This window comes from Hevea brasiliensis, chromosome 12, assembly GCF_030052815.1.
Source record: "Hevea brasiliensis isolate MT/VB/25A 57/8 chromosome 12, ASM3005281v1, whole genome shotgun sequence".
In the NCBI taxonomy this organism is placed as follows: domain Eukaryota; kingdom Viridiplantae; phylum Streptophyta; class Magnoliopsida; order Malpighiales; family Euphorbiaceae; genus Hevea; species Hevea brasiliensis.
In genome coordinates, this window is record NC_079504.1 from 96472049 (window position 1) to 96496327 (window position 24279).

Genomic DNA, 24279 nt, shown 5'->3' on the forward strand with positions numbered 1-24279 from the left:
TTCCTAAACAAATGTCCTAAAAAAATGCAAAATAAGTAGCAGCTAACAGCTGCCTTTCCAATAGTAACCCCAAAATGTCCTATGAGACCACCACTATGTGACTTACGCACAAGTAACTCCCTCATAGAGCAATTAGGCACACATAATTTATTCTCACGAAATAAAAACCCATCATTCCTACAAAGCTTTTGAAAATTAGTTTTCTCACATGCATCATAAACAACAGCAAAATTGAAATCCTTAGCATGCAACTCTTTCACATACCCAAAACCTAACAATTTAGCGTTAATGGTAGAGATAAGAGCATACCTGCGTGACAATGTGTTAGCAACTACATTTTCCTTACATTGCTTCTACTGGATGACAAAAGGAAAAGTCTAAATAAATTCCACCCACTTGGCATGCCTATGGTTGAGCTTGTTTTGCCCCTTCAAGTGTTTGAATGACTCATGGTCAGAATGAATCACGAACTCCTTTGGCCACAAGTAGTGCTGCCATGTCTCTAATGCTCGCACCAAGGCATAAAATTCTTTGTCATACGTTGAGTAGTTCAATGCTGCACTATTCAGCTTTTCACTAAAATATGCAATGGGACGTCTCTCCTGCATCAAAACAGCACCTATACTAATTCCATAAACATCACATTCTATTTCAAATGTTTTAGTGAAATCAGGACGAGTCAGTAATGGAGCAGAACATAACTTATCTTTGATTAAGTTAAAAGCACGATTTTGTTTCTCACCCCAAGTAAAGCCAACATTCTTTTTAACAACCTCAGTCAAGGGTGCAGCTAAAGTACTGAAATCCTTAACAAACCTTCTATAAAAACTAACTAAACCATGAAAATTACGTACCTCAGTAACAGAAGTAGGAATCGGCCAGTCACGGATAGCTTTCACTTTCTCTTCATCCACCTTAATACTTTTTGCACTAATCACATAACCCAAAAACACAACTCTTTCCATGCAAAAAGAACACTTTTTAAGATTAGCATACAAATTTTCTTTTCTAATCACTTCAAACACACCTCAAATGAAGCATATGTTCTTTCATGTTTTTACTGTACACTAATATATCATTAAAGTATACAACCACTAACTTACTCATGAATGTACGCAAAGTATGGTTCATTAATCTCATAAATGTACTAGGTGTATTAGTCAATCCAAAAGGCATAACTAACCACTCATATAAATCATATTTTGTTTTGAAAGCAGTTTTTCACTCATTTCCTACTTTCATCATAATCTGGTGGTATCCACTTTTCAAATCAATTTTCGAAAAGACACAAGCACCATGCAATTCATCTAACATGTCATCTAGCCTAGGAATGGGATGTCTATACTTTACCGTAATCTTGTTGATAGCTCGACAGTCAACACACATCCTCCAAGAACCATCCTTCTTAGGCTCCAATAGAACTGGAACTACACATGGACTCATGCTTTCTCTCACATACCCTTTTGCCAATAACTCCTTAACTCGCCTCTGAAGTTCCTTTGTCTCCTTAGGATTACTCCTGTAAGCTGATCGATTAGGAATTACTACTCCAGGAACAAAATCGATTTGATGATCGATCCCTCTAATAGGTGGCAACTCATTAGGCATATCCTCTGGAAAGACATCTTCAAACTCTGTAAAAGAGAAATAGTAGAACTGGGCAAAGAACTGTTAAGGTTAGTAAGATTCAAATAAGCCTCCTTGTACATAAGTACAATCATTAGCTTTCTAGCAAAAAATGCACTCTTTAACATCTCTTTCTTTTGCAAATAAGCTCATTTTTCTCTCTTTGCTCTCCTTTTGCACTGGACTTGCTTTCTTTTCAGTCTCACTCAATTGACTTTTCACTCCTCTATTTTTCTCTTTATTTTTACTCTCAATTACTCTTTTCTCCTCGCTAGAACTCTCGGCCTCTCCTTTTTCTACACTTTTACTCTCAGTCTCACTAGTGTTTTCCTTCTCAATTGATTTCCTCAATTTCACTTGATCCTCATATACTTGTCTAGGAGTTAATGAAGCCAATGTTATCTTTCGGCCATCCTTTTCACAAAAATATCGATTTTTGTAACCATCATGTACCACTCGCCTATCAAACTGCTATGGTCTACCAAGTAACAGTTGACTAGCATGCATAGGCACTACATCACATATAACCTCATCATGATATCTACAAATGGAAAAAAGCAACTAGTGCTTGCTTCTCTGTTTCTTCTTCTGCTAAAAATTATTTGATCCCACCATACAAGAGCATAGTCAGCAAATTCAATAGCAGCAAGTTTTACCTTTTTCTCTTCTGAACAATTGTGACAGTCAAAGACTAGCTCAACTTTGCGTTCCCACTCAAGGTAAACATCTGGATCATTTTTCCCTTGGAAAGATGGAATTTTCATTTTGATACTCCCAATGTTTTGATCAACCCCATCTCTACCTTTGTCATCTCTACTCGACCTTCTTTTATGCCTTTCTCTCCTCTGATAAAATCTGCCTTCATTTATGATCGAAGCTCGATCATCATTATTCTCATCTTCCTCATCCTTCTCATCTTCGAACTCTTCAGAGGGAGGGTTATTGTTGTGTTTAGCTTGTTTCCTAGTGTTAGGCCTCTCCCTTTGCAAGTTACCTATAGTAGCTTCGTGGCTATTTAGTCTAGCCTCTTGCCTTTCCATTTGATTCCTCGTGTCTCCAAGCATCAAAATCAGTTGCTCATACTGTTGTTGAATAGCTTGCATTATGAATAATTGATCTGATTTCTCTGCTTCACTATTTTTGTGTGACATAATTGTAAAACCTACAAAAGAATGTTAGCAAATATCCTTACAACGCTCCCTCACGTATTTACACTCATTCAATGTCACTCCACTGGTATTCACACAATTTAGGCTTTTACCCCGTTCTGTGCTCATACACTCTTGCCTTTTTCTACTATTTAATTTTTTCCTTTTAGCTCCCTAAGGAACTAACTAAACTCACTCTAAGTAACCAACTTGTAATATTCAACAAAATTGAAATTCAAGATAAGATTGAAGGTACAAAATAAAGACAAGTAACAGAATGAATACAAAGATAGAATGATGAAGGACTCTAGAATTCAAAGAAAGAAAATAAGATATCAAATTATTAGAAACTAAAACAAACGAAACAATAAAGAACCAAAAGCCTAGGTAAAAATTTAATAATTTAGAGTGTGTAGTGAATCCTAATTGTGCCTCACCAAATCTGCTTATTATTATTGTTATTATTATTATAATTATTATTATTTTTTTTGGCTAGTAGCAGACCTGAAATTCTGTAGAAAAAAATAATGGAGTTCTCTTTTTTTTTTTTTTTAAGTTGCTGCCCAGATTTGAATTTCTACAGAAAAAATAATCTGCAATTTTTTTTAAGCTGCTGCAATTCAATTTTTTTTTCTTCAGTGGCAGATCTGAAATTCTGTAGAAAAAAATTCTATACTTTTTTTTTTGGCGGCAGAACTGAAATTCTGCAGAAAAAATTGCAGTTCTGTTTTTTTTTTTTTATTGGCAGAACTGAAATTCTGCAGAATTTTTTTTTAATACTCAAATGGCAAATATGAAATTCTACAGAAAAAAAATCTGCAGGGATTTTTTTTTGTTTTTTAAACAAGAGACACAAAAAGGAAAGGAAGAAAAAAAAATTCAGATTAAGAATTACCGAAGAAAACACAAGACATAAAGAAACAAGAAAATTGATGAACAAGTTACAAAACGAAATAGTACGATGAACAAATAATAAAAAGAAAACACAAAAGGATAGATAGAACCTGATTTGGAGCCAAAGCTCTGATACTAAATTGATGCGAACCTAAAAAACGATACCTTGAAACCCACGAACAGGTTTGGTTTATAATCCCTAATATAGAAAGAGATGATTCTCCTTAATTTCAATTAATCTGTACATAAGTATATATATGCAATTGATTTCTAAAATTGTGTTCTACTAATTAGGAAGAAATCCTAAATAGGAATACAAAATACAGAATATATGGAGAAATAATATAGTGATTGACTTTCCATAACACTCCCCCTTAAGTTGGAGCATAGATGTTAATCATGCCCAGTTTGTTACAAATGTAGTCAATCCTAGCTCCATTCAGAACTTTTGTGAAAATATCTCCTAACTGCTTTCCAGTTTTGATGTGTCCTGTTGAGATGATCTGTTGTTGAATCTTTTCACAAACAAAGTGACAATCAATCTCAATATGTTTGGTTCGCTCATGAAACACCGGATTAAAAGCAATATGGAGAGCAGCTTGATTATCACACCACAATTTCGCAGGCAGAGAGGTCTTAAAACCTGTCTCATCTAGTAATTAAAGTATCCACATTACCTCACATACTGATTGTGCCATGGCTTTGTATTCGGATTCAGCACTAGATCGAGAAACTACACTCTGCTTCTTGCTTCTCTAAGACACCAAATTTTCTCCAACAAAAATGCAATATCCAGTAGTTGACCTCCTGTTAACCTTAGATCCAGTCCAGTCGGCATCTGAAAAACATTCAACATTCAAATGCCCATGATTACCATGTAATAAACCTCTTCCTGGAGCACCCTTCAGATAACACAAGATTTGTCTTAAGGCTTCCCAATGAGCAATAGTTGGGGAAGACATAAACTGACTTACCACATTAACGGCATAAGTAATGTCAGGACGAGTGACTGTAAGGTAGTTCAATTTTCCTACCAATCTCCTGTATCTCTCTGGATCTTCAAACAACTCACTATCCCCTACTAACAGTTGTAAATTTGGAGTCATTGGTGCACTACAAGGCTTAGCACCTACTTTTTTTGTCTCTGTCAATAAATCGAGGACATATTTTCTTTGAGACAAGAAAATATCTTTCTTACTTCTCATAACTTCAATATCCAAGAAATACTTTAACAATCCTTTGGTCTGAAATTGGGTTTGGAGGAAGGTTTTAGGAGATGAAATACCTGCAGAGTCACTCCCAGTAATGACAATATCATCCACATAGACTACCAGGAGAATTAGACCAGCCTCAGATTGCCTATAAAATACTGAGTGATCACACTTACTCTTTTGCATACCAAATTCCTGTACTGTTTCAATGAATCTCCCAAACCAGGCTCTAGGACTTTGCTTCAAGCCGTAAAGAGACTTCCGAAGCCTACAAACTTTACCCAACTCTCCCTGAGCAACAAACTCAGGTGGTTGCTTCATATACACCTCTTCCTGAAGATCACTATAAAGGAAAACATTATTGATATCCAATTGGTGCAGGGGCCAATCATATGTAGCTGCTAAAGAGATAAAAAAGTAAACAGAAGAAAGTTTAGTTACAGGAGAAAAAGTGTCAGAGTAATCAACCCCATATGTCTGAGCATATCCTTTTGCTTCAAGGCGTACTTTTAACCTAGCCACAGAACCATCAGGATTTACCTTTACTGTAAATATCTATTTACAACCAATAGCTTTCTTACCAGTAGGCAAAGGCAACAGTTTCCATGTACCATTAGCATCTAAAGCCTCCATTTCCTCTTTCATAGCAGCACACTAGCCAGGATGAGACAGTGCCTCATCAATAGTATTAGGGATAGGAACAGAGTCTAAAGAAGTAACAAAACACCGAGAACAAGAAGACAATTGATTATAAGAAACAAAAGAAGAGATAGGGTAAGTATATGAACGTTTACCTTTACGAAGAGCAATGGGTAAGTCTAGATCAGAATCATGATCAGTATGAGATACAGGATCTCCCATCGAAGTAGCTGGTGGAGGATCTGAGTCAGGAATCTCTAATCTCCTGGAATAAACATGAACAACGGGAGGTCGAGTAGGTCTAGAGATAGAAGGAACAGGCTGTGGGAGAGGACTAGACATTGGTTGGACAGTATATATTAAGAGATCATCCTCCTCCCCCTGACTCTCATACACAGATGATTGAGGAAAAAATAGAGTGGACTCAAAAAATGTGACATCTGCAGAAATAAGATAATGATTAAGAGTAGGAGAGAAACAACGGTACTTTTTTACAGCCGGGAGTACCCAAGGAAGACACATTTGAGAGACTTTGGATCCAATTTAGTAACCTGTGGACGAACATTACGCACAAAACAGGTATAACAAAAATACGGGGTTCAACAGGGAACAAAGATTTTGTAGAAAACAAAGCAGTATAAGGAATATCCCCATTAAGGACAGAAGACGGCATACGATTAATAAAAAAACATGCTGTGGAAACTGCATCTTCCCAAAAGTGTTTAGGAACTTTCATCTGAAAAAGAAGAGCACGAGTTACTCCAAGAAGATGCCGATTTTTTCTTTCGGCCACGCCATTTTGGGATGGGGTATCCACACATGAAGACTGATGAAGAATGCCATTTTGTGTCATATAAGACTGAAATTGTGCTGAAATGTATTCTTTGGCATTGTCACTTCTTAATATGTGTACAAAAATATTAAATTGAGTTTTGATTTCATTACAAAAGGCACAAAAGATAGAAAATAACTCAGAACGATTCTTCATTAAATATAACCAGGTAACATGAAAGTAATCATCAACAAAAAGTAATAAAATAACAAAATCCAGTTTTAGAAGTAATAGAACAAGGACCCCAAACATCAGAATGAACTAACTCAAAAGGGGATGAAGTCTGTTTATTGACTTTAGACACAGAAGGCAAACGATGATGTTTTGTAAACTGACATGATTCACATTCTAGTACTGATAAAGACTGAAACTGAGGACACAATTTCTTCATGGTAGACAAAGAAGGATGATCCAATCTACAATGAGCTTCAAAAGGTGTTAAGATATGGGAGCAAACAAGCGATCGCGGTACATGATTTTCCAGAATCTAGAAACTACCTGACTCACGTCCTCTACCAATAATCTGTTTCGTCGTAAGATCCTGAAACAAACACTAGTCAGGAAAAAAAGAAACAGAGTAATTTAAGGTACGAGTAAGTTTACTAACAGAAAGTAGATTAAAAGAGAATTTTGATAGACACAAAACAGATGACAAAGAAATTGACGAAGTCGGGTTTGCAGTTCCAGAACCCATGACACAAGAAGTAGAACCATCAGCTAAAGTAACAGTGGAGGAAGTGAGATTAGACTGAAAAGCAGATAGAAGACTAGAATTACCTGTCATGTGATCTGTCGCACCAGAATCAATAGCCCATTTGGATGAGGAAGACACAAAGCATGTAGTGGATTTACCTGACTCAGCGATCGCAGTGACAGTGGAACTGATAGACTTTAGAGATGCCTGATACTGGGAAAACTGTGCAAAATCCTCTGCAGATACCAAAATAGTTTTCTCAGAGGAAGATACTGTAGAATCCTCTGCTGCCATATTTGCCATATGTGATCACTAATTTTTTCTCTGAAATTGCGGACAATTATATTTTGTATGGCCTGGCTCATGGCAATAATAACAAATAACTCCTCTCCATTACGCTAATGACTTCTGTTGCCTGTAATTCCTCCTCTACTTCCTCTTCTATTACCCTGTTGTCCATTTGGATTGCGGCTAATAAGAGCACTACTGTCAGGCTGTGAAGATTGGGTACTCTCTGTACGAAGGACCTGTGTAAATGTTTCATGCAAAGAGAAAATCTTAGAACTGGAGAGAATCTGAGATTTAGCAAGTCTCATACTCTGAAGGAAGGCCTGCAAGAAAACTCATAACAGCCAGTTGCTCCTGTTGGGCCTGCTGAACTTTCACATCAAGATTAAAAGGCAACAATACATTAAGTTCGTCGTATACCCATTTAAAATCCATAAAATAAGCCGTGAGAGACTTATCCTCTTTCTCAGCACGGTAGAATGCCTTCCAAATATCATAAATACGGGAGATATTCCCTTTACCAGAATACAGAAAATCTAAGTAATCTATCAATTCCTTAACAAATTCACAATGATTAATTAAACTAATTACCTCACTGTGAATCGAGTTCTGAAGCTACAAAAACAACCGAGCATCCTCCCTTAGCCAAGTTTGTCGTGTATCATCCGTAGGTGGATCTTTAGTGAGGTGATCATCCTTATCAATGCTACGCAAATAGACCCTAACAGTCTTACTCCACTCTAGGTAATTCGATCCATGAAGTTTGTGTTTCGTGATCTTAGTCATCACTGGAATCACATAAGAAATAACATTCTTATTGTGTGCCATTTGTTGAGACAAAGAAAACTAATCGAAACGCTAATCCAAAGTGCTTACGGCAGCAAAATAACCAAAAATCACAAATCAAGCAAATACCGAAATAGGATCTGAGAGCCAAATATCAGAAGTCCTTTAATGGTGTACTGGATTAGGCAACAGCACACAGTGGTGGAATGAGGGGGTTGAGGCGACGCCGACGATGTTGATCGGAGTCGAAATGGCCGGTCGGCGGCCAAGGTCTCTCCTGAGCTGGGTGGTGAGAACAAATAGTCACCCTAGATAGATGACCTGCTCTGATACCATGTAGAAAGAGATGATTCTTCTTAATTTCAATTAATCTGTACATGGATATATATATACAATTGATTCCTAAAATTGTGTTCTACTAATTAGGAAAAAATCCTAAATAAGAAATCCTAAATATGAATACAGAATACAGAATATACGGAGAAATAATATAGTGATTGACTTTTCATAACACCTAAAAAGCCAAAATCAAGTTCAAACACAAAAGAATACCTTGGCCTATCAATTATATAAAATTGAAAACCAAGATAATTCAAAGGTAGAATTAAAAATTCTTGACCTTAAGTTTATAATCAAACGAGAACCAAGAATATCAAGATTGTTAAACACTATAAGGTTAATCACTTTTGAAGAATTTAATTTAGTTCAAGAAAGAACTTAAGAAAAATCCATCTCTTGTATTAATTTGATCAAAAGTAATGTTCCCCTAAAAAAGTATTAAGCTAGCCTTATATATACGGTTGAAACCCTAATTCCCAAACTTATAAAAATAAAATAAAATCCTAAAAACTAATAAAAAACCTGGAGTGGGCTGCACTCCTACCAAAGGCTCAAAAACACATAAATAAGGCTCAAAACACATTTGATAAAAAATAATTGAATAAAACTATTCAGACCTGTCCTAGATAAAAAAAAGACACTAAATTTGCATAACAATCCATCAATTTTGTCCAAATATTTCTTGATCATCACCCACGCAATCTTGTATCAAATTAAGCTACTTCCCATCTTCTTGTAACCCCAATTTATTGGTTGTATCTTCATATTTAGCTTATTGTGCAACTACTTTCTCAATCAACTCTTGCATATTCTTAACTCTAGTCTTTGTGATTAGAGCTTCTCGTGCAATTGCATCTTGAATCATCTCAGGAACATTCCTAGGATCTTGTTGTTCTTGTTGATTTCCATCAATAGTTGTTCCAAGTGCTCCAAATGACTATCATTTCTATAAACCGATATATCATCAAAGAAAATAAAAAAAAAATTCCTAAAAAGAGGTTGGAAAATGTGACTCATTAGGCTTGGAAGGTAGCAGGAGCATTGGTGAGCCCAAAGGGCATCCCTTTGAATTCAAAATTCCCTTGGTGTGTCCTAAAGTCAGTCTTAGGGATATCTTCAACCTTCGTTCTTATTTGATGGTAACTCACCCTTAGAAAAGATAACAATCTCATTTATTTCATCTAGCAAGTTATCAATAATAGGGATTGGAAACATATCTTTAACTATCAAGTCATTAAGTCTCCTATAGTCAATGCCAAACCTTCATATCCCATCTTTCTTTTTAAACAAAAAGGATAGGAGAAGAATATGGGCTGGTGCTAAGTTGAATTATGTAGAAGAAAGCATATCTACTACTAATTTTTCAATCTCTGCCTTCTAATAATGGGGTATCTATAGGGCCTAATATTAATGGGCTATGCATCATGCTGCAAAGGAATAGCACGATTGTGGCTCCTAAAAAGTAGTAATCCGTGGGGCTCTTAAAAAATGCCTTTATACTTCTAAAGTAATTGCTGCAATCTCCCATCCAACACAAAATTGGAAGTAGCGGATAATTAAGAATGTTTAGAATCCATAATACGAAGTAGAGGTGTCTGAAAATCCTCACCACCTTTGTTCAAGAGATTGCCAGAATGCCACAACCCATACTACAACATACCTTCTCCAATTCCATGTAAAACTACTGGTTTCCCTTCAATAGTAATAGTGATTGTTGATGCCTCATAATTAAATAATACTTGATTGTGCTTTTTCAACCAATCAATTCCCAATATCATGTCAAATCCACCCAAATCTAAAATTTTCAAATCGAAATTAAGCTTATAATTCTCTATTTGCCATTTAAATTGCTGACTTTTTAAATCACATTGTAACTCCTCTCATCAACTACTGTGATAGCAGTATATGGTGTATTCACCAACTCTAATTTCAACTCTTGAGCAATTCTTTTATCAAGAAAACTAGTGGTACTACCATTGTCAATTAATACCACTAATTGTCTATTCTTATGAAGCCGAAAAATTCCTATGGTATCAATTCCTTGACTACCTTCAAGTGCATGCACTGAAAGAGTGTTATCTCTAAGATCCCCTCCCTCCTCCATCTCCATTCTTGTTTCAAACCACTCTTCTTCACCCCCATTTTCCTCCTTCCCTTCTACATATATTGCATTCAATAATTTTTGCTTACATTTGTGCCTTGGAAAATACTGTTCTACACATCTGTAACATGGTTTAGGTTGGTTTTTAATAGGGTTTGAAGAAGAATTTGCTGATTTAGATACAGAAGATGTAGTAATAGGTGGTGGATTGGAAGAGCTATTACTGAATTGAGCTTTAGTACTTCTTGGGTTGGTTTTATCAAAATTGGGTGGTCTTGGAGAGTATTGATAGGTCTGATATTGTTTGGCATATTGGTTTATTAGGATTAGAAAAAGATAGAGTTGTAGAAATAGTAGATTAACTTTTGAAAGGCTTGGAGAAATTATTGGTACTTCTAGGCCTTTTACTGTCTTCCAATACTTATTCTTGAAACCTAGCTAACTCTATAGCCTGTGACAGGGAAACGGGCTTCATCATCCTCACTACTGACCTAATTTCATTATTTAATCCTCTCATAAAGCAGATGAGAAATAGGATTCCCCTAACTCAAGCATTAACCTGTCCATTCTTATTCTCAAATCTTCAAATTCATCTTGATATTCTTCTAAAGTTCCATCTTGTCTAAGCTTCATAAATCCTTCCACTAGATCTTCCAACTCTTCATCCCCAAGCCTACTACAGATTCCCTTCTCAAATTCTTCCTAAGAATGCACTCCTCCCCTGTTCCAATTATGAAACCATGCATCAACCCTATCCACAAGCAACATACTAGCTATAGGTACCCTTTGATCAATTGGCACCCTTTAAACCTTGTAGAGAAAATGGGTTGAGCTTAATTCCACCCAAAAAGTTAGCTCAAAGGGAGAAAGTTTTCCTAAATCTTATATTTAGCTCAAATATTTCATTTCAAATCAATGTGGGACAACACGCCCTCCTCATGCTCAGGCATAAACATTTGGAGTGTGAAGTTTGTAGACAAACACGTGCAGTGGCCCAACATTGAAGCAGGATAGCACTTGATGTTATTTAGAGAAAATGGACCGATTCTAACTCCACTTCGAAAGCTAGCTTAAGGGGAGGAGGTTTACTCAAGTATTATATTTAGCTCAAATATCTCATCCCAAACCAATGTGGGATAACAAACCTCAAAGTATTTTTCACACTTACTCATCCAAATCCTAGGATCATTTCCATCAAAAGTAGCTAACTCTAACTTAGGCAGAATTTGTGGCATACTCTCCAGAAAAGAAAATTTTCAGAGTTATTAGAGTTACCTATATTTTGCAGATTTTAGATCCCTTTAGGGTTGGCCAGTAAAACCTTGCCATTCCCTAAAACTGACTGAGATCCAACATTTTCAAATCTACTTCCACCCTCACAAGAACTACTAGCTCCCTTATTCTTCTTTTCAATCATATAGGCTCGCAATTCTTCAAGAATGATGCCCTAACTATCAGTTTTCTTTATCATGTCTTCCTTGAATTGTTCTAGATCCTCAGTAGAATAGTTGTTAAAGGTGCGCCCTAGGCGCTCATGAGGTGCAAGGCGACCCAAGCTCCCGGCTCAATGCCTTGAAGCTCTTCAGGCGAGTGATCTTCCTGAGGAGAGCCTAGGTGGCCGAGACTCACCAAGGCGCAAGGCATGCCCCATGTGCGCCCCAACCACACCAGGCATAGAAATTCCATCTTCCTTAGACCATCGGACAAAAAAAATAAAAGGAGGAGGAGGAGGAGGAGGAGGAGGGGGAGGAGAATGCTTCTCTACAACTCTAGGCTCCAACTCCAACTCAAGCAGAAGACATAAGCTGGTTGGGTTCATTTCTGCTTCTTGAAGACGCGATCTCCTTCCTTTATCACATTTTGCTCTTTTTTCTTCTTTTTTTATTTGTTAAGTGGACATCATTTTTCTTTTTTTTTTTTTTTGCAGTCCAGGTAGTAATATGCAAAAGTGCCAGGATTTGAAGATACTAATGAGCTAATAAATGAGCTATAGTTATTAATTTTTTATGTATTTAATTCTACTTTTTATAAATTAAATATTAATTGAATTGCTTTTATATTAAATACATAATTAGTCATAATAAGTTTATAAAATTCATTTCAAATAATTTTAAGTTATATTTAGTAACATATTATTAAATTAAATATATAGTAAATGCTGAAAATTGAATAGAAAATTAAAATTATCATTTTAACATTATATTTGATTAAAAATAAAATTAATATAATGTATTTTAATAACAATTTTTACTTGTATATATAATTTAATTGATAATGATGGTGCAATAAGTAATAAAATAAATAATAAATTACATATATTCTTATATGTAATTAATATTGCATTAATTAAACCTATAGTGCTTGTATAATTTATTTTTATATATTTTTTTAATTTTTGCGCCTCACCTCGCTTAGGCGTGCCCTTTGCACCTAGGCTTTAAGACCCTTGGCGCCTCGGTGCGCCTTGAGCCTTTAACAACTATGCTCAGCAGTTCTTGAAGCCGCCTCTTGCAAATTCCAAGAAACATCTTGCAGGTTTCTATCTTATTCTTCCAGCTCAACAATCTTTACTATCTTAGGGCTCACTACCACTGATCTAGTCATAGTGCTGAACCCCAAGGACCATTTACCCACTGGTTCTTGGATGCGATAGCTTTGAAAGGGAGAGAGTAAAAAATAGTTGAGAGAGAGAAAGAGAAGTATTATTTCTTTGATAATTCTTGAAATGAATTACAAGATCACCTTGTTGAGAATTTATATCTCTAACTCAACAACTACTTCTCTAAAGTCTAACAAAGCTTATGCAACTAACTGAATCTGTTATATCTTCCTCACAGAATTAGTTGTACAATCTAACTCCCTTTCCTGCCAATGTTCCCTTATACTTTTTCTTATAATATGCAACAGAGAGATGGTTTCCCAATTGAACTAGTGGCAACTAGCAAGGAACATATCATAGACCATAAACAATCCAAATTCAAATCCAGTCCAAAAGAAAATCACAAACAAAAAACAAGTCAAACCTAAATACAAATCCACAACATAAAATTGATGGAAAAATACAAGACCCATATACAAGTACACAACCAAACCCAAATAAATATAAACGATGAAAAGAATTTACACACTAGCTTAGTAAAACACAAAAAAGAAATTAATAATTGGATGTAAAGATTTCCAAATCTGTATCATACAATTGAGAATGATCAAACGCGTCTGGATTTTGCTTGTTTTGAGGTGTATGATAAAGCGAATAATGTGGGAGATGAAGAATCTGGACCATAAACAATTGAACTAGTGGCAACTGGCAAGGAACATATCATAGACCATAAACAATCCAAATTCAAATCCAGTCCAAAAGAAAATCACAAACAATAAACAAGTGAAATCTAAATACAAATCCACAACATAAAATTGATGGAAAAATACAAGACCCATATACAAGTACACAACCAAACCCAAATAAATATAAACGATGAAAAGAATTTACACACTAGCTTAGTAAAACACACAAAAGAGACTAGTGGTGTATGATAAATCGAAGAATGTGGGAGATGAAGAATCTGGACCATAAACAATTGAACTAGTGGCAACTGGCAAGGAACATATCATAGACCATAAACTATCCAAATTCAAATCCAGTCCAAAAGAAAATCCCAAAGAATAAACAAGTGAAATCTAAATACAAATCCACAACATAAAATTGATGGAAAAATACAAGATCCATATACAAGTACACAACCAAACCCAAATAAATATAAACGATGAAAAGAATTTACACACTAGCTTAGAAAAACACAAAAGAGAAACTAGTGGCAACTGGTAAGGAACATATCATAGACCATAAACAATCCAAATTCAAATCCAGTCCAAGAGAAGATCACAAACAATAGACAAGTCAAATCTAAATACAAATCCACAACATAAAATTGATGGAAAAATACAAGACTGATATACAAGTACACAACCAAACGATGAAAAGATTTTACACGCTAGCTTAGTAAAACACAAAAAAGAAATTAATAATTGGATGTAAAAATTTCCAAATCTGTATCATACAATCGAGAATGATTAAACACATTTGGATTTTGCTTGTTTTGAGGTGTATGATAGAGCGAAGAATGTGGGAGATGAAGAATCTGGATGGAAAACTCTTGAAAGATGTTGACCTTGCACTTGGCGGAACAAGCATTAATCTCCTCTAGGCAGTGGGCAGGGTCAATGAGATGCTAGTAGTCAAAGCCTTGAGGAGTCTGGTCAAAGAGGCCCATGATCTCCTTCTTTTTTGCTGTCAAGGTTGATCATGAAAAGCTTAAATATTTTTTCAGTGACTTTGGTGGAGGAGAAGGAGGTGGAGGAATGGAGGAGGACAGATTTGGTGAATTTGGTGAAAAAGGAGAGAGATATGGGAGGCTGTGGAGTTGGGAGGAGATCAGCATTGCGATTTTTGCGGGCGCTTTGTGGAATGGTGGTTCAGTGTGACAAAAGACAGATGGTTGGTTGGGTTGGGTGAGGGCAGTGGGTGGGGAAGAAAGGTTTTGGATAATGTGAGGCTATTTAGGTCATTTCTATTTTTTTTAAAGTGATGTTGGGTCAGTAGATTGTCCTGCAAAATGGCTATAATAGGTAGCTATGGCTAAATCATTGTTTAGAGAGTTTGATGTTACAAATTAGGGATGGTCTCATGACAAGGGCTAAAGTTGATGGACAGTAGGTGACCCCGAGGAGTTGTCAAGAAGAATAGTTTGAACTATTTTACAGCATTTAGCAACTTGTGAAGAAGTGATTTCAGTGATAATACAATTGGGTTTATAGTCAGTTCCACAGACTGGAGCACTAGGGCCTTTTTATGTTATTAACTTTAGAATGGTTTGATTTGCTCAGCTAAAGCCTTCTGTGAAAATTGATTTGGGAGAATTATTAATATTTATTTATTAGTGCATGAAAGAGTTGATGGAGACAAGCTTTGAGTCCTCAATTAAAAAATGTTGTAGATTTTTCAATAGGATTTGATAAACTGCCACATTACATTTCAAACAGTTTCACCTTTGTTAAAAGGGTGACCAGGTCAACCAGTTCAATGGCTATTTCATTGGTTCAAACAGGTTATAGTGGGTTTGATGCACAAGTCATGCTGAACTGATTGTGGCCAATTTCTGGTGTTCCTGATTGGAACGGCCATGCTAATGCAAAGTCAATATATGTGACATCCGGCGGAGGATAAATAGGAGCATTACCAGTTTAGGTGCAGTAAACCTCTTCTCCCACTCTTCCTCATAAAAAACAAAAGTAAGTGTAACAATTTGAACGTATTATTTGCTATCCATATCCTTCATTCAGTGTTTATTATTATAAAGTTGTTGGAACATATCATATCTGAAATGCTATCCATGGAAAGCTGGACATTTCAGTTAGGTCAAATTGCATTTCTTCCTACCAAATTTTTAGCACTGTAGAAATGATTCTTTTGCTTTATGCTGGAATCTCTCTTAAAATGTGGTCTTACTTATGTTTGATGCACAAGCAGGGTTTGCTTGATCAATCTCAGCCTTTTCATAGAAATGGTGCTATTGCATTGCTTCTTGGTGCATTTTACTTGCTAAGTAAGTATGCTATGCACTGTACCTGGGTGACATCAGAGGCGTACTCATCTCCCTCAATTGTCTTGGCTGCAAGGGGTGCCCATGGCAACAGGGTGATCTTTGATGATTACCGTGAAGCATACTTTTGGCTTCGGCAAAATACACCTCCAGATGCTAAGGTGATGTCATGGTGGGATTATGGATACCAAATCACTGCCATGGGAAACAGAACGGTTATTGTTGATAATAATACGTGGAACAATACACACATTGCTACTGTTGGATGCGCAATGTCATCTTATGAGGATGAAGCATATGAGATAATGAGATCCCTTGATGTGGATTATGTATTAGTTGTCTTTGGGGGTGTTACTGGTTACTCTTCTGATGATATCAATAAGTAAGGCTCTGACAGTCATTTAAAAATTTTCAATATGTTTCTTCAAGCAGTTTACTTTTCTTTGTATTCATTTTGTCATTTAATTTGAACTGTTAATGCCATTTCCTTCCAGCAGTGATGTAATTAATATTTCAGTCACCTATTCCTGTCAACCAGGAAAGCAACTAAATGCAAATGTAAAACCATTCAGTTGTATCTGGCATAAATAATCAGGCAAAATTCAAGTTGCTGTGAAACTTGGCAAATCCTAGAGTATTTTGTCTGCCAGTCATTGAAGTTTTCCACTATGCTCTGTAGCAAGTGTCATACTGTATTGTGATCATCTTTGAATTTGAAAACAATGTTGCTATATCGTTTTTTTGTTCATGGATAATGTGTTTTCATTCTGTGCTAATGGAATTAACTTGCACTAGGTTTTTGTGGATGGTAAGAATTGGAGGTGGAGTATTTCCTGTAATTAAAGAACCTGATTACCTTGTCAATGGTGAGTATCGTGTTGACAAAGGTGCATCCCCCAAGATGTTGAATTGTCTTATGTAAGTTCTTGTTCCTCAGTCATTCAACTTATATTTCATTATCAGAAGGAGGTGAATTCTTTTGTTTTATTTTTCGCTCTATCTTAATTCTTGAATAAATTGAAATGTGGGTAATTATAGCTTCCAATTGTAGAAAGTTGAAAAATATATGGGTGAATCTTGTTTTATGATTGATTACTTGGATTTTGAGAGTGCTCTGTCTTTGTTGTATTGGGACATTATATAACTCTCGTTTGAGATGAGTAATTCTGGATTCAATATTTTCAGGGTGTTATGACTGAGGAAGTAGAGTAGTTAGCTGTGAGGGGAAATATGAGAATTAATGGAGAGGGAGGAAGTAGTTATAGAACTGTTATGGAATCTGTTGTTAATCAGTTGAGTGTTTCTGTGACTGTTATAAAGGGTGGACTAAATATAAAATGTAGAAAAAGCATCTGTGTTGCTCATTCAATAATCAAATACAAAGAGTTGTCTCTCTTCTTCTCTATGTTCTCTCTAAATTTTTCTCCTCCTTTACCTGCTTTTCTCAACCAAGTCTCTTTCTAGCTTCCTTTCTTTGCTTCTGGATTAAGTGCAGGTCTGTTACATAACAAATTGGTATCAGAGCTTTGTTCTGAGCGGGCTTGAGCTGAAAAATGGTTCATCTGAGTTTCACCAAGGCCAGCATCAGGTTTCTTTCTGATCTTCTCTCTTTCTCTCTTCTTTCCCTTTAAATTTCTTCCCCTTCTTCCTTATTTTCTTCTTCCTTCTTACCCTGAATTTTCTTCCCTTCTTACCCAGAAATTTCTTCCCTTTCTTTCCCTACTGTTTCTTGCTCAGTTTCTTCTTCTCAGCAGAACCCTGTTTCTGCCTTTTTTTTTTGTCTTTTGAGAATCCAAATTCCCTTCTCATTCTCTTCCTTCGTTCTTTTTCTTCTTTCTTTCTCTAGTCCTTGAAATACAGATTTCTTTCTCTTCATATTTCTTTCTTCCTTTTTTAATTTTTCCCTTTCCCAAGAACCCTTAAATTATGGTTTCTTCCTTCAGTTTTGGAAAACTCTCTTTCTTTTTCAAATTTCTGTTTCTTTTCTTGAAATTTTCCCTTTTTTTCTTGAAATTCTCCTCTATTCTTAATCTTTCTTCAATCTTTTCTTTTCTTCTGTTATTTCTCTCTATTAGGGTTTCAGAACTAGTACTTGGAGGGACTGGTTCAATTTTCAGTTTTTGTGAGTTGGAAATAGGACCAGATCTGTGGTAACAAGTTAAGAAATGGTTAGGATTGCTGAGCTGGAAGAAAAGATGAGGGATATCCAAGAGGAGTCTCGGGGGCTGAAGGAGGAAGTGAAGAAAACTTCTTTGGAACTCAATTCTTTCAAGGGGGAATTTCGAGCCTTTATGTATATTATGACGAAAGATAAGGGTAAAGAGGTCTGCAACAGGGAGGTGAATTGGCCAGATTTGAGAACAAGGTTTTTGAGAATAGAGGAATGTTCTCATCCAAAGACTTCTTTAATTCCCATCCAAAGGATCAAGAGCCAAATGAAGACCAAAATGCCCCAAGTGAAGTTTCCAATAAGAATGGCAAGGGCACTGACATGGAACAGGATTTCATTGCTAATACATTTAGTGAGTGAGGATTCCAAGGACAGAAATATTGAAGACGGTGATCAGGGGCAACCGGATTATGCAATGGGGAAAACAAGATTCGAATGTGAAATGGAAGTCCTTTGTTCAATGACACAGGATGATTTTGCATCAGTTATGGAAGAATTGTGGACCAGATAATTGCAATATTAGATATTCAAGCTGTACAGCCCAAAGAAATGCTGGATCAGATAGTAACATTGGAGATTAAAGTTGCACAACCCATAGTCCATAAACCTGCAATTTCTTGGAGCGATGGGGATGGATTGAGCTTACTAATTTAGGACGACCATGATTTTGAGTTGTTTTCCTAATTTCCATGGAGGATAAACGAGAGAAATCAAGAAGGCTGAAAAAAAAAAAAAAATCTTGAAGGGAGCTACATCTGTAATTCTTGGAGGAGATGAATTTGAAAGTTGAAGAAGGCAGAAAAAAAAGGCAAATATGAAAAACCAATTCCAGTATGCAGGATATTAGATTTGCACGTAAATATTTGTTATAGGTCCTAGTAGTGGCATGTGGTCTATGATTGTAATATGTTTTGCTGATTGCTGTTTATCATTCTTGAGGACAAGAATGATTTCAAGGAGTGGGGAATGTTATGACTGAGGAAGTAGAGTAGTTAGTTGTGAAGGGAAATATAAGAATTAATAGAGAGGAAGTAATTATGGAACTATTATGGAATCTGTTGTTAATCAGTTGAATGCATGGACTGAGTATAAAATGTAGGAAAAGTGTTAGGGTTAAGGAACCCTAACAGAGAATTATAAGAGAAGTAGAGAAAATTAGAGAAGAGAGAGAGAGAAGAGAGAGAGAGAAGAGAGGGATAGTTGAGAGAGAATTGAGAATTATTATTTCTGTGGTAATTCTTGAAAAAATAGCTCTACAGATTAGCTTGTTGAGAATTTATATCTCAACTCAATAACTACTTTCTCTGAAGTCAAACATAGCAGTTACCAATTCTGTTACAGAATCAGTTATACACTTTTGCTCCTTTCCCTCCAATATTCCCCTTCCTATTACTATTATATTTCTTCTATAGTATGTAACAATACCCCTTCCTTCAGCACTTTCTTGTCCCCAAGAAAGTGGCTGTTCTGGAAATTGGGCAGTGATAAAACTTCTATCCTCCCAGGTGGCATCCTCTTCAGGCAATTGAAACCACTTGATAAGTCCTTGTTCCACCTTCTGATCTCCCCTGGAAACCACTCTGGTCTGTAATACCTTCTCAGGAAAAACTACAAACTGATCTTCTTGCAGAATAGGCAATTTAGAAATTGGAGTGATCCCCTCACCAATCCTTCGTTTCAACATTGAAACATGAAAAACGGGATGAATTGTAGAAGAAGATGGCAATTGTAACTTGTAAGCCACCTTGCCCATTCTAGCAATTACTTGAAATGGCCCATAAAACTTAGCAGATAATTTCAAATTCTGCCTTAGTGCCACTGAGGTTTGCCTATAAGGTTGCAATCTCAGATATACCCAATCTCCAACAGAAAATTCCCTTTCAGATCTGCCCTTGTCAGCTTGCTGCTTCATCCTATTCTGAGCCTGTTGCAAATTGGCCTGGAGAAGAGAACTAAGCTGCTGCCTGTCATGGATGAAGGTATCTACAGCTCCTACCTTCACACCATCAAAAGGAAACATAGGCAAGAATTGAGGGGCATACCCATATAGAGCCTCAAAAGGTGACATTCTGATGGCACTATGGAATGAAGAATTATACCACCACTCTGCTAGGGATAACCAGTCCACCCATGTTGCAGGTTTCAAGTGAACCATACATCTTAAATAGGCTTCAATACACTGATTCACCCTTTCAGTTTGACCATCTGATTGAGGGTGATAAGCTGAACTCATAGCCAATTTAACCCCCAAACACTTGAATAATTCCTGCCAGAATAGACTTGTGAAGACTTTATCTCGATGCAAGTAATTACCTGAGGAACCCCATGAAGTTTAAAGACAGTATCCAGAAAAACATGAGCTACTGATGCTGCTGTATAAGGATGGGACAGAGAGATAAAGTGTGCCACCTTTGTCAATCTACAAACTACTACCAGAATAGTATCTTTACCTCTTGACTTTGGGAGACCCTCAATAAAATCCATAGAAATTTCTTGCCAAGCTTGGGAAGGAATGGGAAGAGGCTGTAACTTCCCTGGATAAGGGCATGTTTCACCCTTACATTTTGCACATACATCACAAGACTTTACCCATTCCATCACTTCTTTCAACATACCAGGCCAAAAGAAATACCTCTTCAATCTCAAATAAGTGACATTAATCCCTGAATGGCCTCCCACAGCAGAATTGTGATAAGTTTGCAATAAGGTATGCTTCAAAGTTGTAGAATTCCCTACATACAGCCTATGGTTGTAATATAGGACACCATTCTTCAACTGATAACCTGCAACAGCATTATGGTCCAAAGAGAGCTTCTGAATTAACTCTCTAACTTTATCATCCCCTTCATAACTTCCCACCAATTGCTGCATCCAAGCAGGAACTACCACAGATTGAATAACACAAGAATGAAAGTCTGCAGGCCTCCTTGACAATGCATCTGCCACTTTATTTTCAATTCCCTTCCTATACAGTATCTTATAGTTCAACCCCAACAATTTAGAAATACCCTTCTGCTGCAAATTAGTATGTAACCTCTGCTCAAGTAAGTATTTTATACTTTCATGATCAGTTTTAATAAAGAACTGACCCTGTTCTAGGTAATGTCTCCATTTACTTACTGCAAAAGTGATAGCTAGCAATTCCTTCTCATACACAGATAAAGCCTTACTCTTAGGCCCAAAAGCCTTAGAAATGAAGGCAATAGGATGCCCTTGCTGTTGCAACACTGCTCCCATTCCCCAATTACTAGCATCTGTCTCAATAACAAATGGCTTAGAAAAATCTGGCAGAGCTAAAACTGGAGCTGTAGACATTAATTCCCTAAGCTTCTCAAAAGCCTTTTGAGCAATAGCATTCCAGTGAAATGAATCCTTCTTTAATAGATCAGTTAGAGGCTGACAAATAACCCCATAATTTTTGATAAATTTCCTATAATAGCCTGAAAGTCCCAAAAAACTCCTGAGATCCTTCACTGAAATAGGAACAGGCCAGTTTACCATAGCAGCAATCTTTTTTGGATCAGTAGCAACCCCCTGTCTTGAGATGATATGCCCAAGATATTCAATTTCAGTTTGCCCAAAGAAACATTTAGATTGTTTAGCAAAAAGATGTTGGGCCTGCAGCACCTCAAACACTTGTCCCAAATGCTCCAAATGACTCTCCATATCCCTACTATAAACCAAGATATCATCAAAAAATACGGTAAGACAAATTTCCTTAAGAAAGGTTGGAAAATGTGATTCATTAAGGCCTGAAATGTAGCAGGGGCATTAGTGAGCCCAAAAGGCATCACTTTAAATTCAAAATGCCCATGGTGTGTCCTAAAAGCAGTCTTAGGAATATCATCCACCTTCATCCTTATTTGATGGTAACCAGCCCTCAAATCTATCTTAGAAAAGATCACAGCCCCATGCAATTCATCTAGCAAATCATCAATAATAGGGATTGGAAACTTATCCTTAACTGTCAAGTCATTAAGTCTCCTATAGTCAACACAAAATCTCCATGTCCCATCTTTCTTCTTCACTAAAAGAACAGGAGAAGAATAGGGGCTAGTGCTAGGTTGAATGATGGAAGAGGAGAGCATATCTTTTATCAATGTTTCAATCTCTGTCTTCTGGTAATGGGGGTATCTGTAAGGCCTAATATTAACAGGCTGAGCATCATGCTTTAGAGGAATAGCATGATTGTGACTTCTAAAAGGTGGTAACCCTTGAGGCTCTTCAAAAATGCTGCTATATTTCTGGAGTAATTGTTGCAGTCTCTCATCACACCCAAAATTGGAAGTAGCTGATAGCAAGGAGTGGTCAGAATGCATAACACAGAACAAAGGACTCTGAAAATCCTTACCATCTTTCCTCAATATATTGGCAGAATACCAAAGCCCAGACTGCAGCTTACCCTCTCCAATGCCATGCAAAACTACTGATCTTCCTTCCACAGTAATAGTAATTGTTGATGCCTCAAAGTCAAATAGTACTGGATTATGCTTCTTTAACCAATCCACTCCTAATATCATATCAAAACCCCCTAATTCCAGAATCTTCAAATCAAAATTAAACTCATTATTGTCCATTTTCCATTTAAATTGCTGACATTGTAAATCACACCCTAACTTCCTCCCATCTGCCACTGTAATAGCAGTGTGTGGTGTTGAAACCAACTCCAATTTCAATTCTTTAGCTATTCTTTTGTCAAGGAAACTGGTGGTACTACCACTGTCAATTAATATCACCAATTGCCTGTTTTTATGAAGCCCCAACATCCTTATTGTATCAATGCCATGACTACCTTCCAGTGCATGAACTGACAGAGTGTTGTCTTCCATATTTTCCCTTTCCTCTATCTCCATTCCTGCTTCAAACCACTCCTCTTCACCTCCATCCTCATTCTTCTCCATGGAACAAATTGCATTTAATGTTTTCTGCTTACATTGATGCCCTGGAAAATACTTGTCCCCACATCTGTAACATGGTTTAGGCTGATTCTTAACAGGATTTGAAAAAGAATTTGTTGGTTTATATACTGAAGATAAAGTAGAAACAGGCAGTGGATTGGGTGAGTTGGTACTGGACTGAGTTTTAATTGTTGTAGGGTTGGATTTGTCAAAATTTGGTGGTCTTGGAGGGTTTTGATAGGTCTGATATGGCTTGGCATACTGGTTTGGGTAATTAGTCTGATATGGAGTTAAAGGGGCAGTAGATTGGCTTCTAAAAGGTTTGGAAAAATTGCTTGTATTCTTAGGCTTTTTACTGACTTCCAACACTTGTTCTTGAAGCCTAGCTACTTCTATAGCCTGAGATAAGGAAACAGGCTTCATCATTCTAACAACCAACCTAATTTCATCCTTTAAACCCCCCATAAAAGCAGACAGAAAATAAGATTCACCTAATTCAGGCATTAATCTCTCAATTCTTATTCTTAATTCCTCAAATTCATCTTGATATTCTTCTAAAGATCCCTCCTGCCTCAGTTTCATAAAACCCTCTACTAAATCCTCTAGCCCTTCATCCCCAAATCTGCTGCAAATTCCTTTCTCAAATTCTTCCCAAGAATGTACTCCACCCCTATTCCAATTATGGAACCATGCATCAGCCCTATCCACCAAAAACAGGCTCGCTATTGGTACTTTTTGATCAATAGGAACCTTATAGATCTCAAAATATTTTTCACACCTTCTCAACCAAGCCCTAGGTTCTTTCCCATCAAAAGTAACCAACTCTATCTTGGGCAAAATCTGTGGCATACCTTCCATAAAAGAAAATTTTCCAAGGTTATTAGGGTTACCTATATTCTGTAAATTCTGGATCCTTGTAGGGTTAGGTAATAAACCCATCCCATTTCCCAAAACTGACTGAAATCCAACATTTTCAGATCTACTTCCACCTTCAGCAGAATTACTAACTTCCTTACTCCTTCCAGCACTCATGTAGGCTCGCAATTCCTCCAA

General features: G+C 36.6%; 1 protein-coding gene across 2 annotated transcripts in view; it reads left to right on the plus strand.

The window, feature by feature from the left end:
- Positions 1 to 24279, plus strand: part of LOC110659860 (dolichyl-diphosphooligosaccharide--protein glycosyltransferase subunit STT3B) — a 66148-nt gene that overhangs the window by 20531 nt on the left and 21338 nt on the right. For both annotated transcript variants that reach the window (XM_058131595.1, XM_021817922.2), the window contains exons 3-4: positions 16086 to 16540; positions 16954 to 17076. In XM_058131595.1, coding sequence (XP_057987578.1) covers positions 16086 to 16540; positions 16954 to 17076 — 578 coding nt within the window. The remainder of the gene's footprint in view (positions 1 to 16085; positions 16541 to 16953; positions 17077 to 24279) is intronic.